General features: G+C 38.4%; 1 protein-coding gene across 1 annotated transcript in view; it reads left to right on the top strand.

Moving 5' to 3' along the window:
• Positions 1-23,969, top strand: part of DCC (DCC netrin 1 receptor) — a 697,032-nt gene that overhangs the window by 630,018 nt on the left and 43,045 nt on the right. The window contains exons 24-25 of the mRNA XM_048218577.2: positions 7,495-7,721; positions 11,706-11,822. Coding sequence (XP_048074534.1) covers positions 7,495-7,721; positions 11,706-11,822 — 344 coding nt within the window. The remainder of the gene's footprint in view (positions 1-7,494; positions 7,722-11,705; positions 11,823-23,969) is intronic.

Genomic DNA, 23,969 nt, shown 5'->3' with positions numbered 1-23,969 from the left:
ATTATGTATAAAATGTTGGAGATGTGTGTTCCACTAAAAGTATTTCCCCTTTCTGGCAAGGAGGATTGTAGGCATTGGATCAATGCTTGTGGCATGAATGCCTGCCAAACTCCATCTAGTTACAATACTGTGGAGTGTTTAGTTCGGAGATAGTAGTTGGGATAGAAGAGAGATTCTAGAAATTTAGAACAGTTCCGATTTCCTGGTTGTGGTTGATTCTCAGAAATTAAACTTTTTGAGGGGTTTAAAAATATTCTAATATTATGCAGTTCTAGGTTATAGCACATACAGAGGATGATACTTCAAAGTCAAAGTTTAGAATGGAAAGATGGTTTTAATTCAGCTTATCCCCTTCCAGCAACATCCATAACCAGCATATTAACCTTGTGTCAGCCAGTTGTGGGAATCAGCAATAATCTCCTGGTTATTCTCTGCCTCTCTGCCTCTCTAGCACTTTTCAAATCTTGCCTGATGTGTCCCTTTCAGCTATACTTTCTCACTGAATTGGCTATAATAAGCTCTTCCCTTGAATTTTTGTCTCCCTTTGGCCTCAGGCATGGTGCCGGCTCTGAAAGCCTGAGGCATGGGCCCATCGGTGGCTGGTTTGACAACTATATGCTACACACAGTGTCAGAGAAAGATTCTCTAACAAATAATTGTTCCTCTTCCCTTGCTAATATCTTAGTTTCTGTCTCTTTAAAAAAAAAAAAATCCTATGACCCTTTTGCTGATCTGTATTATATTTTCCAGCCTTTTGAAGTGAGGTGTTTAGAAATAGGGTCCAGGAAGATGTACAAACTGAAGAAAGTGACTTAGGGGTGTCGAAGCAGTCTTTGTATTAAATTGATTAGATGGCAGGGCACATTTGATATCTGGCTGTGTTTATGAGACGGGGGTGTCTGTCTTCCAGCTGGTGCCGGCTAGCGTGCTAATGCTTTGTGCTTACGCAAGAAACCAGGCCCACCGAGCTTAACTGATTCTCATGTGTTCACATTCTGGGAAATCATAATTACCCACAGAACTTCCACATGCTCGACCCTCAGTGAGGCTCTGGAACAAACAGAACTGTAACTGAGTAAGGCCTCGAACAGTCTCTCGGTGGAGCTATCCCAGGAAGGGGGCTGGGCAGACAGAGCAGTCAAACACCAGTGCTCTCTAAAGCAGAGCGACAAAGATTCACAGTCACGGAAGTGGGGAAGGCATCAAAGCTAAACCGGGCCTCTTTCATGAGGGCTTTAAAAACGTGGATGCATTCGCTAAACTAGGTTTAATTCACTAAACCATCTGTATGTGGCAGGGTGTTTTGTTTGTTCCGTTTTCATCCCTGTGAGAAGAATGTGGGAGGGTTATATTGACCTGGTGAGCCGGATTCCTGGGCACGTTGCTTCCTCACAGAGAAAATGCCAGTCTTCTCAAAGTGCAAAAGTGGGATTTGATGCTATGTTGAGAAACTCTTAAATTGTCTTAAATCCCACTCTAAGTACTATGTTAAGAGCTTGAAGGTTTTATTTAGAGAGAGTAGAGGCCGAGCCCAGGGTATGACTTGTTTTTAAAATTAGGAAATGGATGAAGGAATAAATCACTCGATGTTTGACTGGAAACCAATGACAGTGGATTTATAGCTTCTGTGCTCCTGCTACTTCAATTTTTCCTCAGCCTTCACCCAAAGTCTCTTAATATTTACTTGGCATATTTTCACAATTTGCTTCATATATCTTTCTCCTGTAACAGACCCATTGGCATTCATCGCGGTCTCTTTGTAATGTTCACAGAGGAAAAAAAGAAAAATTTTTCTCCTTCAAGATAATCCTGAGATTTAATTGAGCTTTTCTTGATTTCACTGAGGATCCTTCCTCCTGATACCACCACCACGGAGTCTTTTAGAGCAAATTAAGTGATGTAGAGGAAAGCAAAATCAATTCCAATCTGAGACAGAAATAATGTCCCTTACAGAACTCTCAGAAAAAATGAGAGTTTAATGTAATTAATAAAGTGAAATAAGAAACACTTTCATGGGCTTCCTCAATAACTCTTTATCTGTTGGAGCTGGAGAATGTAACTTTCTGTGTTTGCTTGGGGCTCTTGAATTACGTCCAACGGATTTGAAACATGTTTTTGTGTACTATTGGTAACACTTTATTCAACTTAGTGTCCACACATTTATATATCCATTTAATAATGATATAGTTATCTGATTGATTCACATTCCAGTTGGTACGATTTTGTTTTTATAATATAAAATAACTAACAGAAGTTAGAACCCAAGTTCTAGTTCTAATTCCCCACTTCCTGAATTAAATTAGTGGTGTTTAAGCCTAAAGGAAGACGTAATTCCTGAATGTCAGTTTCGTCAAATGAGAAGCAAGGCTAAATACTTTGTATCATTCTCTCTATCTTAAAACATTGAAATTCCCCATGGAATACTATCAAATTACAGAACTGTATGGTAGCTCTTAGCTTCAAATTAATATGGAATAAAAATAATTTTGCCTTTCTTTTTAATTATTAAATTTTTTTACTACTTTGAAGAGAATCCCCTTACACATTTTGAATTAGTGGAATTATAGTAGAATATCATAATATAGAAAAAATATGTTTATGAAAGCTTAAGCTAAAGGGGTTCTGTGCCTCTTAATAAACTAATAACATTTTCCTAGCCAAAATATAAAACATGTGTCACAATAAGTTAGAATGTATCTCTAGATACTAAAAACAAAATATTTGACATTGAGAATATCCTGAAAATCCAGGATATACAGTTATCACATTTCTAAGGCAGTTACCTGGGTAGATAATCAACAACTTGTCTGAATACATTAAATTTAAATACATAAATAAAATTCAAGGTTCACCTGATAGAGTCGCTGGTTGACTAAGCCTCCTATTTGATTTTAAAAGTATATAGCAGGTTTTAAATATTAGTCCACATTCAAATCTTGACAAAAAATCATTATCTCCAGTATTGACAATCAAATGTTTAAACTCCTAAATGAAATCTGTAGTTTAGGTTACTTTCACTGATTTTTCAAATTTTTAACATTTTCATTGTTTTTCAGTGTTCCACGGAGCCTACCCCTTAGGTCTTCGATATAACTTAATTCTGCCACAGAAAATTCAGGTTTATTTGAGTATCTAGGACACTTGTTCCTGAGATCGCAATACAAGTTTTTTTGGTGTGTTTTTTGGGTGTGTGTGGTTGTTGTTATTGTTGTTGTTGTTTGTATGTTTTTGCTTTTAATAGCAGTTAGTAGAATAAAAATAATCAATATCGAGAATTAGGAAGCTGAAAACCTTTGGGAAAGATTTGGATGGAAGAAGTAGGGTGGGTACTTCTGCATCCCAATATACTTTTCCCCGTGAACCTGAATCATTCTTCACACTCAGTTCAGGCCTTCTTCCTTTCTGAAATCTTCTGTAAATCCCCAGTGGGGCAGAGTGTCCTTGCCTCAACCTCCTAGTAGATCTTGGCACATGTGTAGCTGACCAGGAGAAGTAGTACAGAGCTATTTGCCCCCTGTGAACAACTTGAGCAGAGGGTGCCTAAGCACAGAGGGGAATTTAATAATTTCTTACAATGTGGCAAAAGAATCTGTGAGATGATAGTAGTATTTTAGAATTTCAAAGGGCACAGTCTTGAATAAAATGGGTCCTAACCCACTGTTGGTTTTTACCCCTTCACGTCCCAATTAAAAGTGAAAAGGAAACAGACTTCTCTTATAGTAATAAGTCATGTGCAAAGTAAGAAACAGGCCAATAAAGAATCAGAACCTTGCAAAAAAAAAAAATCCTTCCAAGTTGATAATGAAAAATTCTTACTATTTAAGTCAGGAAATTACTATGTGCAAATTAGTATGTGATCTGCATGATACAAAGTAACAAATCTGAGTAACGTTAACTCTTGAGCTAAAGATCTTTCTGCAATTCCCCACTGACTTCCTGATATTATTAAAAATGTTTCTGTTGGAAGCAAGTCCTCCTATGTCTTGGTCCCTCTACTTTTTCAGCTTTACCAACTGCCAGTTGCAGTGGTTGCTCCTTACTCCAACAGTGCAGAAATCCACAGTAGTCATGCCATTGTCCATTCATTTATTAAGCTTCCAATGTCTCACCTATCTTTGCATTTCTAGTGCTTAGCAAATTTCTTGACACATGCTCAGTATTCTGTAAATGTTCACTGAGTAAATACATGAATAAATGTTGTAAAACAATGGATGTTGTTGGACAAGTGAAAGAAACAGAATTTACTCCAGTATCATGAGGAAACCAGTTTACATCTCAGAGCATCTGGCCAGCTCAGTAAGACAGACAGTAATCAATGCAAGATGAGTGGTAAAGAAAGAGACAAGGAAAGTGACTTAGATATGCTAAGATTACACAGACTTAACATGGTCAAGAAGGCTTCCTAAAGAAGAGAGGCTTGAAGAAAATCTTTAAGTAAGTAGTTTGTAAGTAAATAGGATTGTGAAGGCATTCTGGGCAAAAGTATGATGCGATAGATGAGAGAGAGAGGGCAAGAGAGAAGGGGAAAGAGAGAGAGGGAGAGAGAGAACAAAAACCACCAGCACTTGATTATGCTGTGAACAGAGAGCCTTTATTCAAGAATTCATGGGGTGGGAAGAGACCCTCCCATCCTACAGCCATTTTTTGGAAGCTGAAAGATTACCAGTACCTGTGAAAAAAGATGCATGTAGGGAGGGATAAACATGTGACATAGTCTATATCTTATACAAAAACTACGTTTAAAATAAAAACAAAACCACATTCACTAAGACAGTGTTTCTCAAACTTTAGGTGCATCTGATTTCCCTTGAGGGCTGTTAAAGCACAGATTGCTGGGCCTTGCCCTCTCACAAACGCCCAACACCTGCAAGTTTCTGATCTGGGGTGGACTGAGACCGTGCACTTCCAACAGGTTCCCGGTGCTGCTGATACTGGGACCCTACTTCGGGATCTGTTGCGTTAGGTTCATCTGCACACAAATGTTGAAGATTCTCTTGGTGAGACAGACAAGCTAGGGGGCCACTATGGGCAGCAGTCATTATGTCAGAGAACCAGCAGATGGACAGAAGGCTGGGATGACAATGTTCCTGCAGGTTTTAAGACAAATTTCAGGCAATTTAGTTATGAGCAGATGTCCGTTTTATTACAAACCTGCTGCATGGGCGGCTGGGCTACCACTAGCAGGGAAAGGAGGCCTCTCCAAGGTCAAAGACTTCTCTCTTGAGAAGACACATTATAGAGAAAACAAAAGTAGTTAGTAGATGGTGTTTCACAGAATATATACAAAAAGGAAATAAAGTCTGTTTAGAGTCTTTAGATTCTTGACTGATAGCTGAGTGGATGAGTAGCTTCTCAGAAAAGGTCTTGATCTGATTAAAATCCATCAGAAAAACGTGTACTCATTTTATCGGGAATGATAATTTTTTTCCCCCAGGTGAGGTGATAAATCACAACATACAAAAAGGTTCTACCTCAGTCAGGTTTGGAATTTTTTTTTAATAAAATACATCTGGGGAAGCTTGGTACTGAGGTTATGGGGGCTGGTGAATGAATGAATGAATGAATGAATGAATGAATCATGTGTGTCAACGAGAGGAAAACAGAATTCATAACTTATTTTTAGTTTCAGAGATTATTTGACACATTTTCCCCCACAGGCTATTTAAATATTGAGTTATTATGAAAAGGTTGACTGTCTTATCCTGGATGTGGGAACTGGCACTTCTCTGTATACAGTCTTGTAGGCACTGGGATTAAAAAGTTATTTAGCATTTTGATTTGTTAGAAAGATAACAGGGTGAAATCTCCAAGTTTGAAAATGACATTAAATTGTTCTAAGAAGTTACCAGGGGAAGATTACACAGAGAGCTGTGTGTGACTTGCAGATTGTTTCCTGTGGGCAGGTGAAGTAGAAGGAAATGAATTCAGGGAACGGATGGTTAGCAGAGAGTTATTATCTTAGACACAAGAAAATGATCTAAGGGTTATTACAGACCATTGTCTAGAGTCAGTGTGGGACCGCTGCCAGGAAATCAGCAAAATGTAGGTAGTTGTAGGGAAAACATTAGAACGGAAAATACTGTGCTATTTCTCTGCTAAACTACTCGATAAATATTAAGTCTGGCATTCTTTGTCTCCAGTCCTTATCAGCATGCTTCAAAAAAGACCAAAAAATGTAAAACAAAACAACAACAAAAAAAGCGAGTCACACCACTAAACGTTCATTAATTGCCTCATAGGCATAAAGGTCCTTTTCGGCATAGGAAAATAAAGCCCCTCGCAGTGGCCTTGTACAGGTTACAGAGTTTTCGCCCAAGTGGTTCGTTGGAACCATTTAGCAACCATGAAAACAGTTGATCCTCATAATCCATTCATTGCAAGTGAGGAAGTAAGAGGGAGTTACTTCTCTGGGGTTCTATCAGAGGTTAGATTTTAACTATCTGAATTCTGTCTTAGAAAAGACATTATTACCTTAAAAAAAAATAGAAGCTACAAATGGAGATTTTTAAAAACGGAGAACTATAAAGCAGAGGTTGAAAACTTTTTGAAAAGGGACAAATAGTAAATATTTGAGGCTTCGTGAGACATGTGGGACACATGGTCTTTGTTACAGCTACTCAATACACTGCAGTGTGAAAATAAATGAGCTCAGTAGGATTCCAATAAAATTTTATTTACAAAATCAGGCCGTGGGTGGATTTGGTCTATAGGCCATAGCTTACTGACCCCTACTGTAGAGAACAGTGGGCAGGAATATCATGCTACTTTACTTAGCAGGCAGGGAACATTTGAAACTCACTAGCCCCCGAAGAGTCTACCACTGAAAAATGAATTTGTGGTTGCAAAATTCTTACTGAGGAAAATAAGAGATATTCGAAGCCTCATTCTAATCTGTATTCTTCTCTCTTCAAAGGATGGGTCTTAGACTGTGTTCGCATCCAGATACTTAGTGACTCCAAGGCATAGGTGTTTATTCTCCTTAGAATGTCCCCATACTGCCTTTCGTCTGCAAATAGCATATTAAATTATACAGCTGAGCTATAGACTTTCTTTTAAACCCCAATCTTGGCTGGCACAAATTCTGGCCTTTTTATTTCTATTTGCCCTTTCAAAGCAACTCCTTCATTTATCTCCTAAACAGATGTTTCAGTCAAGTGCCTTATGACTTGCTCCAAAGATTGGCATATGGCTCCCTCTAACCCATTGTCACCTTGTGTGAGAATTTGTAGCTGGTGAAGTTAGAGTCAGGCACTCTCTGGCAGGCAGCCGAGGCCTTGGGGATTCAGCACCGCTGCTCCTATAATGTGGTGAAGCTCCGGGAGAGAGGAGGAAAGGCAGCCAAGACATGCCCACCAATTCTTGGATTTCATAGGTTTCCTCCTGGGAGCACTCTTGTATCCTTTCCTGCTTCTCACTTGAATTTACTGAGAAAAGAGAGGAAAGACCATTGAATAGAGGCACTCACATTCGCCTTCTAATTTTTTCGTTCCATAGGAAACGGGCCACCCACAGTGTTAGCAAGAGGAAGGGCAGCCAGAAGGACCTCAGGCCCCCTGATCTTTGGATACATCACGAAGAAATGGAGATGAAAAATATCGAGAAGCCATCGGGTACTGACCCTACAGGAAGGGACTCTCCCATCCAAAGTTGCCAAGACCTCACACCAGTCAGCCACAGCCAGTCAGAAACCCAACTGGGGAGCAAAAGCACGTCTCATTCAGGTAACTCTGTCCTCTTGGGCATCAAGACAAGCCCCCCATTCTGAACCACACGGGAGTTTTCCACTCCCTCTTTGATGGAGGCACCCTTCCCTTCAATCTGCAGGTCCTTTACCAATAGTTTAAATAATCTGATGTAAATTTGGTTGATTAAGTAGTTTCTTTCCCATCATCCTATTACCTGCTTTTTATAATTGCAACGCTTCTTAAAACTTCTAAGAGGTAACAGGTGGTACACTTGGGAAATACTGAAATGTAAAAGCCAAATGAATTTATTGCTTTTTGTTAAATCTTGAACGAAAGCTTTGTCAAAGAAAATTTGAAGCTGTTCTATTTTTTTTTTAATTCCTTATGTCTATGGACAATTCTAAGTTGATTTTAAATTTTCTCTCAATTTCTTGCATTAAAAAAATCACATTAGGGACATATGACATATGAACACATAGACTCTTCTGTTACTTCAGCCTCGATTACTGTGAAGATCAACTTTTATCCCCGTGCAATCACATTATATGGTCACTAGCCTGGTTTGGTGGAGTCTGTGTGCAGGCTGTGTTATCTACAAAGTGATCGGAAGAAGAAAGCCTACTCTTTGGTGCAGAACAATCCATGTGCAGGAATAACTAAGAAATCTAGAAAGTGGTTGTAAGATACTTCATTTTCTGTTGATCCTCATATTGTAAAAATGCTTATGGGAAGCAGAATAACCAACCAAACACGCACACACACACACACAAAACCTCTTGGTCTACTTATGATGTGTTTGTAGAATGAGTAGCTGTTATTTTTAAACTGAATTAAAATATGTTAGTTATTTGGTTGTGTAACTGGTTTACTAGATTTTTTCAGCTTAAACAAGAAATTCACTTACCGGTTTTCAATCATGAGTTGTTGAGTGTTCTTTTTCTAGCTCTTAAATAATATCTCAAGGAGTTTCCCTACATTTTCCATCATTTTCAGTTGTTAAACTACATTCTAGTTCATTAAAAACTGCAATCGGAAATTTAAATTTAAGTTTCTCCCTCCCTTATGGCCAGCTAGACTTTTGGCTCTGAGGACTGGGGTTATAATTTGTTGTTTAAAGCCTCCAGTACCTTGGAAGGAAATGGAGCGGTGGGGGTGGGAAAGGAGGGGGCACAGTCTGTTTCGGAAACCCCTTTGCTTATTCCTCCTACCTGTCTATATAGGAGGACAGGGAGGGGAAATGAAGAGCAGAGAGGCAGGGAGGGAGGAGAGAAAGGATAGTTTGAAGTTTGGCGATGCTTTTTATGCACATGGGCTTTCTTCATGTGACATTCAAATTCTTGGTCTTTTGTGAAACATAAGCATGAGTTCTTTTGAGACCCTGTGGGATTCTTCCACTGGCCAATTACATGATGTGAGATATCAAGTCAGGGCTTAACCCGCTCCTACCAGGAACAGCTCTGTCAACCTCACTGTCCTCTGGTGGGTCAGCTGCACTTGAGTGAATTCCAGGGAGATGACTCAAGCTTGAACAACTTTCCAAGTGCTCACTTGACCCAGAAGAAGTACCTACATCTTTGCCAGGCCAAATGATGAGAGAGCTTGTACTCCAGTCTTTCAGTCTTGCTCTCCTTAATAACCTCTTCCCCTGTTTAAATAGACACAGGGTAGATCAGCAAGCCTGCTGCCTGAGCAGACTAATACCTGAAGAAAAAATGAAAGGCAGATCTTTTTGCAGGAAACTCCACACTTTACAGTTGCTTATTCTGACCTTTTTGATTCCTAGAGGGCATCAGGAGGACAGCATAGTTCTGCCTCCCACTGGAGGGGATAGAATTGCCTCTCAGCCCTCAGAAGGTTTTACCAATTATTTCCAGGATTTTTCCTTCTTTACATTTCCCTTTATCTTTTATACACTGAAGTGACATTTTGGGGCAGCTAGACTACTTTTGATCATTTAATAAGTCCTGGGAGAAGCTTAACTCCAAACAATGGCTAATTTCTTTAGAATGAGAGGATACTTGTGCCTATCTGTTTTTATTTGAGGACCTACTTGCCAACTCTATAGCAAAAGGAAAGTAGCACTCAAAATCCTGCTGGTTATATTTTACATTACATCAAGCGTTCTCTACACTCTCCTGGTTAAAAGAACAAAACTCCATGTCAATGACTAGGATACTTGTAAGTGCTCTGGTCTACTAGGAAACTTTAAAAATATTTTTACATTTGAGGCAGACTTTCTCCTTTTGTTGATGATTTTAGGTCAGTCTTAGGAGGCTTATTCCCCTCTTTTCTCTTTTGTTTAGTTTTCTCAAATATTCAACTTCCCACAAAGACTTTGTGGCAGCAACTTGAGTCATAGCTTGGCTGGAAAATATTACTTATTTCTGTACTTTCAGGAGATTCAAAGTTTGTTGTGTTCTCTCTCTTTAGTTGTGCTGTAGGGGTATAATTTGCATAGTTTTATTGTCTTACGTGGTCTGTGTAGTTTTTTGGAGGATGTGTGGACAGATTCAGATCTAGGCAGTTATCATTATCTTGGCTGTGTAGAAATTTCCCCCAGCATTATTTTAAATTTTGAATTTTATTAACTACTATTTTAACCAAGAAAAGAACTCACGTATGTAATTTTAAAAGAAGGAAAATAATACAAAAAATTGTGAAGAATAATACCGAAAGGAAGAAACAGTATGTTTGCCTTTTTACCATCCCAGATTCCTTATCCCTTTCGTGAAAGAAAGACAATATTAAGAATTTTGTGGTGTAACCTTTCTATACAAATATACATGCATACACATTAATGCAGATATATAAACACACCATATATACATGTATATTATATACAGATATATAACACATATATACATATATTATATACAGATATATATGAATACACACACACACAGAGAAATGTGTATATACACAGTATGCTTTTATGTGTATATTACACAAATGGGCATATATGATACTGTTCAGAACTTCAGTTTTATTGTTCTCAACATATATTTTTGTTCACATTTTAAATATACACATATCATTCTTTCTAATTATTTTTGATGACTCTTTAGTGTGGTATTTTATGGAATCATAATAAATTTATATAAATATAGGTAGCCTTACTTTTGAAAAATAGAGTTCATTTCCTGTGTTTTTATAATAAGATATAATGCCTTTGGGCCTTAAGTACTAGTTGCATAAATTGTGGTAAATTCATACAATAGGATATTTATGGAACTGTTAAAAATGATAAAACTGGGGCACCTGGCTGGCTGGCCCAGTCAATAGAGCATGTGACTCTTGATCTTAGAGTCTTGATCTTGGGGTTCAAGCCCCACATTGGGCATCCAGTATACTTAAAAAAATAAAATAAAATAAATAAAATAAAATGGGTGGTGCTCGTGAATATAGAAGTATGAGGGGTTTTAAATAAATAAATATTATAAAACTGACTTGACAGAAAAGATGTTCATAGTATTTTCTTAAGAAGGTAACAAAATAGTATGGATGGGGGGCGCCTGGATGGCACAGCGGTTAAGCGTCTGCCTTCGGCTCAGGGCGTGATCCTGGCGTTATGGGATCGAGCCCCACATCAGGCTCCTCCGCTATGAGCCTGCTTCTTCCTCTCCCGCTCCCCCTGCTTGTGTTCCCTCTCTTGCTGGCTGTCTCTGTCTCTGTCAAATAAATAAATAAAATCTTTAAAAAAAAAAATAGTATGGATGGGAAAATGTCACTTAAGTACAAAATATGTATATTAATATATACCTTCTCATTTTCACATATAAACACATAGGCAAACCTTATAAAGAACAATATAAATAATGGATCTTTCTGAATAACGGGGTTATGGTAAATTTTTTTAATGTTTGTGCAATGAGACTCTATGGATTGGGTAGCCAAAAAAGTAGATATAATTATTTAAAACCTCAATAAAATGAAAAAGGCATCAACATGGCTCGCTAGAAATTATGTAAAGATTGTTTCATTGAAGAAGGTGTGTCTCTCAGAATATTGTTTTTCTTGTAGGTCAAGACACTGAAGAAGCAGGGAGCTCCATGTCCACTCTGGAAAGGTCACTGGCTGCACGTCGAGCCACTCGGGCCAAGCTTATGATTCCTATGGATGCCCAGTCCAACAATCCTGGTGGGTAAATATTGGTACCACAAGGAATAAATGTAGTGTTTTCTGTTTTCATCTTTTCTGTCTCAAAGTATCAAAAATATTTAGAATTTTCTCTGAATTTTCTGGGCAATTGGACAAAATGAAGAATGACTAAAACCATATCGTTTATAATTTGAAGTCAAATTTTTACTTATTGTATTTGTTGTGTGCAATCCAGTGGTCTCTCTGTTGCAAAACAGATGGCTACATAGTTAAGAAGTTGTTAAAAATATGAATCGAAAAGCTGAAACTTCCGTCACTATTATTGGTTTTATTCTAATGATCACATCTTCATAGTTGTTTGTGTGTGCCTTTTTAATAGGTCCAATTTCTAGATTTAAATACTCTAGCACCCTTGAAGCAAGTGTTAACAGATATCCACTTACTACCCTCTTCTTGTTGGAAGTTTTCTGTCATATTCCCATATTAACTGAAGATATTAGCACACCTGGGGATCACTTCCTTTCCAATTACCTCTATGATTAATCTTGGTAATTATAATATCCATGCAGGTAATTCATCCAATGCCCTAGACTGTTAGTTCCTTTATGGTACCTGCAATGATATTGGCTCCTTCCCACCTCAATTCATCAATTCTGTGTCACCCCTAAAGCAATCATTGTAACCCCTACAAGCCTCAGTTTCTATCAGCCCTTTTTCTATACTCTCTTACTTTTCTGCTCACTTATTTTATTCCCTCTTTGCCAGCAATTCTTCAATCCCACCTCCAATCAGTTAACTCTGCCACCTTCCCACCATCCCTCAACTGCCTCATGTCCTCATTTACCTCCAAACTCAACTGAGAATTCATAGTCATTTATTATCCTCAGTCCCTTGCAAACACCCTCATCTCCCCTGGTCTTCTTTCCCCATCATACTCACCCGAAAAAAAAAAAAAAAAAACTCATCCCTGATTAAATCAGCTCTACTACCAGCTCTCACCATGTATCCTAACAGCTGATTTTATCTGGAGAAAAACACATGACTTGCTTGCCAGGCATTAATGACTGCAAATCCAAGGCCAGCAGTTATGTTTTTGGAAATGCCATTCATTTCTCTAGTCATTCGTTGTTTCGTGTCTTATATCTATTCTTACTTCTCAGACTCCCCACACCTCTCTTCTTTCCCTATGCTCAGCTAATAATCTGGCTTATGATATTACCAAGAAGAGAGAATCACTGAGAAATGGTATCCTTATCCTTCCATCAAATCTGGTTGATGTGTTTATGCTCCTTTCTGAAGCCAGCTCTTTCCTCTGTTGTCATCCTTTCCCATCCACTTGGGGACCCTTGTAGTTATCCCTTCCCTTTCCTGTATCATTCATTTTCTCTCTTTATGGATAACTCCAATAGGCATACAAGCATTCTGTCACAACTCTTCTTTCAAAACACCCTTATTGGATACCACTTTCCCCTCCAACTGAAGCTCATCCCTCTCCCTTCCTGAAAAACGCCTTTAAAATGTGTCTATACCCACTTTTTCCTCTTCGTAATCTCCCTTATTAGTTTTAATGAGATTTTCACAGTTTCTCTCCACTGAAAACACAGTTGCAAGGTGATCAATAATCTCCACACTGTCAAAATAAATCATCAATTTTCAGATGCTCAGCAAAATTTGACATAACTTCTTTTTTTCTTTCTTTTTTACTTATTCCTCCTCTTACTCCAATGTCAGAGTCAAAGCGTGCCCCGGGGCTGTCTTCAGCCTTTTCTCTTCTGCCTACCTAGCTCTTTTGATGATGTCATCTGGTTCTGATGGCCTAATGCCATTTAAATGTTGATAAATCCCAAATTTTATCTCTAATTTACTCTCTTATCCGAATCCATATCACCTTTCATATCAACAACTGACTCAGTTTCTCCATATAGCTGTGTAATAGGCAAGACCGCTATGTTCAGGATGGAAATCCTGCTTTATATATTTCCCTTTCTGCCTCCAAACTTGACCCTCCTACTGTTTTCCCTATTTCAATAAATGGTATCACAGTTCCTCCATTTACTCTTGTTCAGAGCTCTAGTTTCATGTTCTTTTATCCAAATTTCATCACATCCCAAATTCAGTCTTTCATCAATCCTGTAGTTCTTGCTCATAATACCTGTCCCCAAGCTGATCTCTCCTTCCCATCTCTACTGCTCGTCCTCAACTATGCCACCACCAACTATTTCAGATTATAGGCTATAGCTCTACACTCATAACTCGTCACTTTGCTTTAGCTCTTTCTCCTATACTAAGTTATCTACAGAGCAGCCTTTCAATGTTTGAATTAAATCATGTCACTCCTCTTGACTTCCCATCATATGTAGAATGAAATTCATGATTTCACCATGTCCTACGAGACCCCATGTGATAAAGCCTCTGGACACATCCCTCACTTCATCTGCTGCAACTATAATCTATTTCAGCCTCATAGCCTTCGTCTCTGTTCTTTGGATAATAACACACATCCAAACTCAAGGACTTTTCACTTGCTGTTCTCTTTTCCTGGAATTTCTTTTCATAGGTATTTACATGGCTTTTTCTTAATTCCATTCAAGTCTGTTTTCAATGGCCACCACCACAGGTCTTCCCTGACCATTGTCTAACACAGCATTTGGGGTCACTCTCTGCTCTATTTATTCTGCTTTATTTTTCTTTATTAATGTGGATGACCATCCTGCTTGCATTTTTGTGTTTGTTTATTTCTTTTGTGTTCCCCATATTGTCATCTCTAGGAGGGTAGAGACTTTGCCTCTTTGATCACCTTATATCCTCAATGCTCAGAACAGAGCCTGGTGCAATTGGCAGGCTCCAGTGGAGACCGCTTAGGTGAATGAATTAACGGCTGCTTCTTTCTACTTTACTATATGTCATGTTTCCTCCATGCTCTAATAGCTCTCAGTCTTACTCTAATAAGTACAAAAATTTTTATGGAATTTATAATGAATTCCAACTGTTCAACTCATGGGTTAGATATAACTATTATGCCTATTTCACTAATAAGGGAACTGAGGCTTGGAGAGTTTAAGTACCTAGCTTTTAGTCATACAGCAACTAAGTGGCAGAACCAGAATTTGGACTCAGAAAGTCTGGCTTCAGAGTTCTGAGCTCCTACTAATCACTAAGCTCCCTGCTGCACTACTCTGTGAAGCCATTGTCCTTCCTTCATTCCTTTTACTACATAGAGAGGCACTGTACCCTGAGCTGCCTCTCTTTGCCCCTCCAACTACTTTCCTCTTGTAATGAAGTTTTATCTGTGCCAATCTTCTATAGCTTTCTTCTTAAAAATAATTGTGGTTCATGTGTCAACTATACTCAAATTAAAAAAAAAAAATCCTCTGTGGGCCTTTATGTTCCATGTATAACTTCCTTATCCAATAAGTTCCTATATCTTGTTGATTTGATTTTTCTTCCACAATATCTTTTCAATTCCTGGCTACCTTCCTATTCCCCAGAGTCAATGTTAATTCTCTTTTTTATAACCTCACACCTGAACTGTCAAAACAGCTTCATAATGAGTCTTAGCCCCTTCTAGCATCTTCTAGACTCCCACGTATCCTGCTTGTCAGATGTCTTATTAAAACAACTTAAATATGACATTCATTCTATAAATTTCTCCAAAGGCTCCCCATTGTCTGCCAAGAAAAAACAACTACAAACCACTGAGCATCTCACATCTGAGACTACATTTCTAGTTTCCTGTTGCTATGCCTAGGTGGATGTATAGAAGGATGGATGGATGGATAGATAGATAGATAGATAGATAGATAGATAGATAGATAGATAGATATAGAAATATATATCTGAGACTCCTGCCAGGCTAGACTAATTCCAGTCCATAAATATAATTGCCCCTTCTTTGTTTTTTCCGTCTGAACATTGCTCTCCTTTTGGAATGACTCAGTGGCTATCTCTACCTAACAAAGTTGTATGCATCACTTTGAAAGTGATGCTCTCATACATTCTTTCTCTTCTGAATGTTGTACCCAGAAATGATGGCTTCCTTTCTCATGTTTGAATAACATTTCTTTCTACTGCATTTGTGGCATTAATTACACATACTGCTGCCTCATATGCTTAGGTATTCAAGGCCAAATATTTCTTCTTCTAACAGGTTGTGAATTACTTCATGATAGGGAGGGAATGTATCTAATTCATCTTCACATTCATACATTGTATAGCTCAGTACTAACACAGAATTGGTGCTTGCTAAATATCTGTCAAACAACTGAATGAATAAGTAGGTGCATTATAAGAATGCCTTGTATTTGCGAAACACCAGTTTAGGAACCTCTTTTTAAAATCAATTATAGTTAGAATATCTTCTAAGATTTTATGATATATTAAGGGCAGTTAAAATTATTTTCATTAAATAGGAAAGGAACTAATGAGCTTAGAAAGAAGGAAAAATGAAATGAACTCTAATAAATATTGAGAATTTCTGAATATTATTCACTTGCTAAATACCTTGCTAATTACTACTTCTTTAAATCTTCATAATATTATCATGTGGTGAGATTATCCTGATTTTACAGACAGCCAACAAAGACTCAAACAGCTTACTGACTCACTCCAGGAGACACCTGGGCAACCTCTGCACTTCTATGGTATACTGCTCTTTCAAGGATAAAGATGCCTTGCATGCCTCGGATTATTTATATCCTTTTTTTTTTTTAAGTTTTTTTGACAGTAGCATCTCCAATTTACAAACATGCAAGCGAAGATTCTGAGAGTATGAACCCGAAACGTGGGCCTGATCTGGCCACCACGTTGTGCTGTCTTATGCTGTCACCTGGAGCTCAAGGTTGCTCTATTTTGTTGCCTAAAACAGAAACCCTTCCTTATCCCTAGTGTCTTACTCTACATGAATGGGCCCCACAATGACCAGCAATTAATTTTGCTGTTATTTTAAAAATTATCATATATGATGGGTACATTATTTTAACCAGTTAAATAGTTTTACAAAATGTATAAGGATTTTGTGACCCAGCGATCCTATTCTTACACCTATTTCGCTCTTGAAATACATGATATGTTCACCAAAAGACACATACAAGAATGTGCGTGGCAGTCCTTCTCCTCCTATCACATCTTTATTACATTGTAACATATTCACACAGTGGAATGCCATGCAGCAATGAACATGAACAAATTAAAATGCCACAAACAATAGTTGGTAAGACAGAAACCTAACACAGCTGTGTGATTCAATTTATGTTAAATTTAAAAACGGGCAAAATAATCTATGGGGTTAGAATTCTGAAGAGGAGTTACTCTTGCTGGGAGGTGATTAGTGACCAGAAGAGAACATGGGAAACTTCTGATAATGTTCTGTTTCATGACCCGGATGATGGTTACAAGGCATTTCACTTTGGAAAATCACTGAGCACTACTTTGGATAATACACGTTTCCAGTACGTATATTGTACTTAAATAAAACTTCAGTAAGAAAGGAAGAGTTGATAGAAAATGTATCTTTTGAAATAACTTTGTCACATTACATTCTTTGTCATCTCCAAGTTCTGTGTTGGTAAAACTATCTAACGAAAGGAAATGACTTCAACATATAATCAAAGTTGCTTTTAAAATAAATTCTTCAGCTTTCTGATAAATAAAGTAAGTTCTTTGCAGCTGACATGACTGATAGGCCTTACATAGCTCTGCTGAACAAATTGTAGATCTCTATCTTGGCAGAGCAATGATTTCCTGCAGGATAGTAGATACATTTTCTGATGGCCCCACTTGCAGTTACTTAGATTCATCAAGTCTTATCTGTCGAGTCTTCTATAAACCACATCATAGCGGCATGCTGATTTCTAGTCACGTGTAGGAAGATGTTCACCATTCCACTTAAGAATCATTAGTTGTAAGACTGTTTTTCCTCTCTTCCTTGACATTTCTCATCATGCTCTATAAAATGTAAATTAGCAGATCAAATATAGACTCTCTGAAGTGCTTTTTCGTTTTTCAAATCCATGGGGAAATGTATTTAATTTCATTGGAGTGCAAAATCTGTGTATTTGTCTAAGATTTGTCAACTTATTGGTTGAAAACATTATGTGGCATATGTGGCTCCTTACCCCTGAACACATTTCACAGCTAAGTAAGCTAATGCTTGTGAGGAACATACCAGTCAGAGCACAGGCAAGAGAACCCAGGGATTTTGATTTTCTGATCTGCTTTGTTGTAAAATGGTGGCAAAGGCTGACTATTTTTACAGTGGCCAAAGAATTATACTACAAATGAAATTACTTATAAGAAAGCAGAAGCATCAAGTATAACTTTTCTGAATTTGTAAAGGGTATATAAGGGTCAGATGCTGGGTTTCCAGGAATCAGACTCTGAGACAGAATTTCAAATACAGGCAATTTATTAGCAAGTGCTTTCTGGAAGAACACCTGTGAGGGTAAGGGATGCAGGATTGGGAGGAGGGAGAAATGAAACTGGTGGTGCAGTTTAATGGGGGCTTCAGCTGACCCCACAATTTGTTCTGGTGATGAACTGTCCTTCAGAGTTGTCCCAAAGGAGGCTTCTAGACTTTGTCTCGAAACTTTGGCCTTTGGTGCAGGCTACCCCCCCCCCACAAGAAGTGGGGTGTAATCTTGGGAGAGCAACTTCTTTGACTAAGAACCATTCCTGGAAAGATGTAGATTTACTTAGATTTCTAGTATTTTATTACTTGATGGAACATAAGTATTTGTTTGACCTTAGATTCCCTTTCCATTTCAACCTGTGTTTTCTTCTAGAAAATGCTGGAGGAGAGGAAGGGAATCAGAACTAGGAGAGGCATAGATTGAAGCAGATGACGTTTAAGATCACATGAGTTATAAAATTCTGATAATTTAATGTATGAGAGTTCGTTAAGCAGAATTCTCTTGAATTTCATTTTTTGTTTGTTTCCCTGTACATCTTTTAGGGGAAAAAATATAATATCTGCTTTTAAAGGAAAAAAAAATAGTCTCAAAAAGTGGCCTGAAGCCTCTAGTAAAAAGACTGAGGCAAAGGAAGGGATACAGTTTTGTTTTTGTGATAGCTTAGGAACTGCTTATGACTCCTGGTTTGGGGCTTTCTAGAACATTTACTGTGAAAGCCAACTCTTTTTTCCCCCATTCCCACCATGTGCTTTAGGCACTTGATTGCGGAACTCAAATAATGGTTTGGAGAAGCTATTGAGAAGTGAAAGCTGCATGAGAAAAAGCAGATTTTAAAAACTAGAGTTCTGTTGGCTCAGGGCACTGTACTACCAGAAGGCCATCTTGTACACAGATATGAGGATAACTCTAACCTCTGAGACGTTTGATTCTAAGTCAGAATCCTTGTGTGAACCTTGCATTCATGGTATAAGAAGCCAGTACCCTAAGACTGGTCCCCAGCTTAGCAGGTTCTAGAACTGGGCACTCACTCCATTGCCTTGCAGCCTCTGCGAATGCCCACATCTGACCAAGAGTGCTTTTCTTAGGAGTAATGAGTGCAAACAACTGTTCTGGTACCACCGTAAACACCAACGCATACAAATGTTCAGCTATTCAGAACTGTGGGTGCAGTGGCAAGAAAGAGAAGGTTAAGAGCTCATTTAAGTTTGCATTAGAAATGATGTCATTGTCTAATATGTTTGTGACTCCAAATAATAATTTGATCATTACATTATTAAGATCAGTTTTTGTTCTTTGAGTCTTGAGTGGCATACTTCATTCCTCCTCTTACTGTGAGTTTCTGCAGAAGGCAGTATTTTTTATGAACCTCTCTAGCTCCCACAGTGCTGTGTAAATGGCTTTGTATAATGAGAGTTGAAAACCCAGAGGTTGTGTCTCGGTAGTTCCATGAACAAATGACTTGTTAAATAAAATTAATTGATTGGTAATTCTACTGGACGATCAAAATCAGCAGGTCAGTAGGATTGTGCAGACAAGGTTAAGATATGGCTTTTTAAGCCCAAAAAAGGTACCGCTGGTGTGTACGCAATTGTGTTTTTAGGGAGGACTTTGCAAGGCAAAAGAAAAGGGCTTGTCAGAGATATAGAAATAATCAAAAATGGTTCTGATGAAGAATTGTAAAGGTAAAGAATTTTGGATGATGGAGTACAAAAGGAACACAAACATAGCTTTTGGAAAGGTTTCCTAGAGCAATATGAAAAATAAGAGTCACTTGCTTTTTAAGCAAGTGTGTCACCTAATTCTTTTCTCATTCCTAATGTCTTAGAGATTTCTACAACAAAGTACACCATCTTTTATTCCAAGACCTTTCTCATCTGAGTATGTCTTTTGGGCAGTCCGGGGTAACTTGTAAAAGACGAAGGCAGATATTCTCACCGTGTCTTGAGAAAGTCACTGGTCTGCAGAAAAGGGACCAGGGTGGTGCCTCAAGCTCATCTCAAAGGATTCCTTTGGACCCAGATCAGAGGCTCCCTTTCCTGCGGTCTCCTGTTCTGTCAGATACTCATGGTGTCAACATGTACACTCGGATATCGACTCAGATTTCCAGACTTCATAGCTGTATCTCGTTTGAGAAAATCTCAGTTGAGAAGGGTCAGACAGGAGTGAGCAAGGCTGTCAGAAGCTGTAAGCGTTTTCAAGTCCACCACTCACAGTGTCCTCCATCTGATGTCAGTACATCGTCAGTCACACTGTAGTGGGCAGTGGTCTGGTCACCTCCACATCAAACCTCATCTTTGGGCTGGCGAGGTCTAAATAAAGGAAGCCTTCCTTTAGCTCATAAAGGACAGAACATATTCTGAGCCTACATTTTGTTTTACAATCGTAATTCCAGTTATTTTCCCCTGCCAGGGGAATCTCAAAAATCTTAGCATCATATTTCCCTTGGGTTCAAATTTGAGTTAAAACCTACCATTTAGGGGCACCTGGGTGGCTCAGTTGGTTAAGTGTCTGCCTTCTGCTCAGGTCATGATCCCAGCAGGGTCCCGAGTCGGGCTCCCTGCCCAGGGGGGAGTCTCCTTCTCCCTCTCCCTCTGCTCCTCCCCTGCTCGTGCTTATTCTCTCTCTCGAATAAATAAATAAATAAAATCTTAAAAAAAAGAAACCTACCATTTAATTACCCAGTTACCTCTATCTTAATGTATTGAACTTTTTTCTTGAATGTAAGACAGGACATTTTTGGTTTTTTATAGAACTATTTATGTTTTTGGCAATGACAACAATTTTCAGCATCTTGGTAAAATATTCAGTTCATCTTTTAAGTGGTCATATTTTAAATTGTGGATTTTTTAAAAGATTTATTTATTTGGTGGTGGGGGGGCGGATAGAGAAGAAAAGAATCCCAAGCAGACTCCATGCTGAGCCCTGACACTGGGCTCAATCTCCCAACCCTGAGATCATGACCTGAACCAAAACCAAGAGCTTAATCGACAGTGCCACCCAGGTGCCCCTAATTTGGGGGTTATTTTTACAGATTTATTGAGGTATAATTAATATACACAAAACTGTACATATTTAATGTATACAATTTGATAAGTTCGGACATATGCATAGACACATGAAACCATCACCATGATTAAGGTAATACACCTGTAAGAGGAGTATTTTAAACATCATTTCCTATTACGTGACATTTGGTTCAATCTTAGGATCTGTTGGATCCCTGAGATTGATAACAATAACCAGCATTGTTGAAGGGCTGACTCCTGACCCTCCAGGCTTTTGTACTTAATCTGTGGATAATCTCTTCAATCCACACCATAACATTGGTACTATTATCTCCACTTTACAATGAGAAAACTAAGAAACAGTGACCTTAAATAACTTGCTCGGGTTAATGCATAGTTCTCTATTACGGCATAACACACTACCTCCGAAACGTAGCAACATAAAACAGTCACTCATTTTCTCAAAGGCTTCTGTTGTGTCCACACATTTGCCAGCATGTCCTCAAGACATGACTCCTGGCTCCCTCCAGGATGAGTGATCTAAAAGAGTGAGAGAGAGGGACACCTGGGCGGCTCAGTCGGTTAAGCGTCTGCCTTTGGCTCAGGTCATGATCCCACGGCCCTGGGATGGAGCCCCGCATCAGGCTCCCTGCTCAGTGGGGAACCTGCTTCTCCCTCTGCTCCTTCCCCTGCTTGTGCTCTCTCTCTCTCCAACAAATAAATAAATAAGATCTTTTAATAAAAATAAAGAGTGACAAAGAGAGGACAATCTTTTTCTTTGAATGTCTTTATTTCACATCAGAAAACCAATTTTAATGAATGCTTTCATATAAAAATGCCATTGTTCAGAGAACAAAGGTTTTTTTTTGTTTTTTTTTTAACTTTTTAATTTAAATTAAATTTAATTAACATAGACTGTATTACTAGTTTCAGAGGTAGAATTTAGTGTCATCAGTTGCTTATAATACCCAGTACTCATTACTTGAAGTGCCCTCCTTAATGTCCATCACCCAGTTACTCCATCTCTCCACCCACCTCCCCTCCAGCAACCCTCAGTTTGTTTCCTATAGTTAAGAGTCTCTTGTGGTTTGCCTCCCTCTCTGTTTTCATCTTCTCTTACTTTTCCTTCCTTTCCCCTATGTTTATCTGTTTTGTTTCTTAAATTCTACATAGGAGTAAAACCATATGGTATCTGTCTTTCTCTGACTGACTTATTTCACTTAGCATAATACCCTCCAGTTCTATCCATGTCATTGCAAATGGCAAGATTTCATTCTTTTTGTTGGCAGAGTAATATTCCATTATATATATACACCACATCTTCTCTATCCATTCATGTGTCGATGGACATCTGGGCTCTTTCCATAGTTTGGCTATTGTGGACATTGCTGTTATAACCATTGGGGTACAGGTGCCCCTTCAGATCACTATGTTTGTATCCTTTAGGTAAATACCTAGTAGTGAAATTGCTGGCTTGTAGGGTAGTTCTATTTTTAACTTTTTGAGGAACCTCCATACTGTTTTCCAGAGGGGCTGTACCAGTTTGCATTCCCACTGACAGTGCAAGATGGTTCCCCTTTCTCCATATCCTCGCCAACATTTGTTTCTTGAGTTGTTAATTTTAACCATTCTGACTGCTGTGAGGTGATATCTCATTGTGTTATCTCATTGTGGTTTTGACATGTATTTCCCTGATGCCAAGTGATATTGAGCATTTTTTCATGTGTCTGTTGGCCATTTGTTGGTCTTTGTTAACCTGATTTTGGAAGTGGAATTTCTTCTGTATTTGTGCTGCATTCCAATGGTCACCAGACCAACCCTGGTGAAATGTGGCAGGGAACTCCACAAGGATGTGAACACCATGCAGTGGGACTCAATCGGAGGCATCTCAGATACTGGCTGTAACATGTACTCACTACCAAGAGCCAGAACTAGATCATGAACCCAGGCAGTCTGACCCCAGTGCTTGGGCTCTTTACCACAATGTTGAGAATAACTACAGAACACACATTTGTGAACATTCATATATTTCCTAAGGGGAGTATGAGAATATTGGTGGAGTTCATGGATATTCCATGGCAAGCACTTGTCAAAGAACACCTGAAAATGTGAAGGAGAGGAAAATATTTATCAAGGCCAATAGACACTAAATTTCCAAAGAGTCCAGATGATATATAGGTCATTGCAGAAATGATGTGGTAAGGAGAAGCAGAATGAGAAACCGTTTCACTTAAATTCTCTCACTTCAAAATATTATCTTTACTTCTATTTTTCTACCTCTCTTCTTCAACACATCTCTCGACTCTGTCAAGTGCCATATTGAGAAATACCTACAGAGCGATTTATTTCTTGAAATTGTAGCTTAAAAAAAATCTCTACTTTAGATTTCCTATCGGTTGCATTTCATGCCAACATTTTTAAGAATGTTGTAAAAGCTTTCAAATAACAATATGCTCTGTTCAAAGAGCTAAGTAATTTGGTGAGGGAATTTCTACTTGAAAAATCTTTGTGCATCAGTGTGAGATATAAATTCAATTGTCAGCAAGCTGTGTCAGAGCAGATTTCTTGTCATATTGGGCCACAGAGCAGAGATTTATTGAAAATTCTTGATCATATCGGTTTCTGAGTTGTTTTACATAAACATAGCAGTGCAGTGAATGCTTTGAACTGTAGTGTGAGGGAGAGAGATAGAGAGAATGTGCGTGTGTGTGTGTGTGTGTGTGTGTGTGTGTGTGTGTGTGTGTATTTCTGGCTCTCAACCCTGACATGTAGGA

The sequence above is a fragment of the Ursus arctos genome, unplaced genomic scaffold, assembly GCF_023065955.2.
Source record: "Ursus arctos isolate Adak ecotype North America unplaced genomic scaffold, UrsArc2.0 scaffold_17, whole genome shotgun sequence".
NCBI lineage: Eukaryota > Metazoa > Chordata > Mammalia > Carnivora > Ursidae > Ursus > Ursus arctos.
Note: the sequence above shows the minus strand (reverse complement) of the source record. Positions and strands in the feature narration are given on the sequence as shown.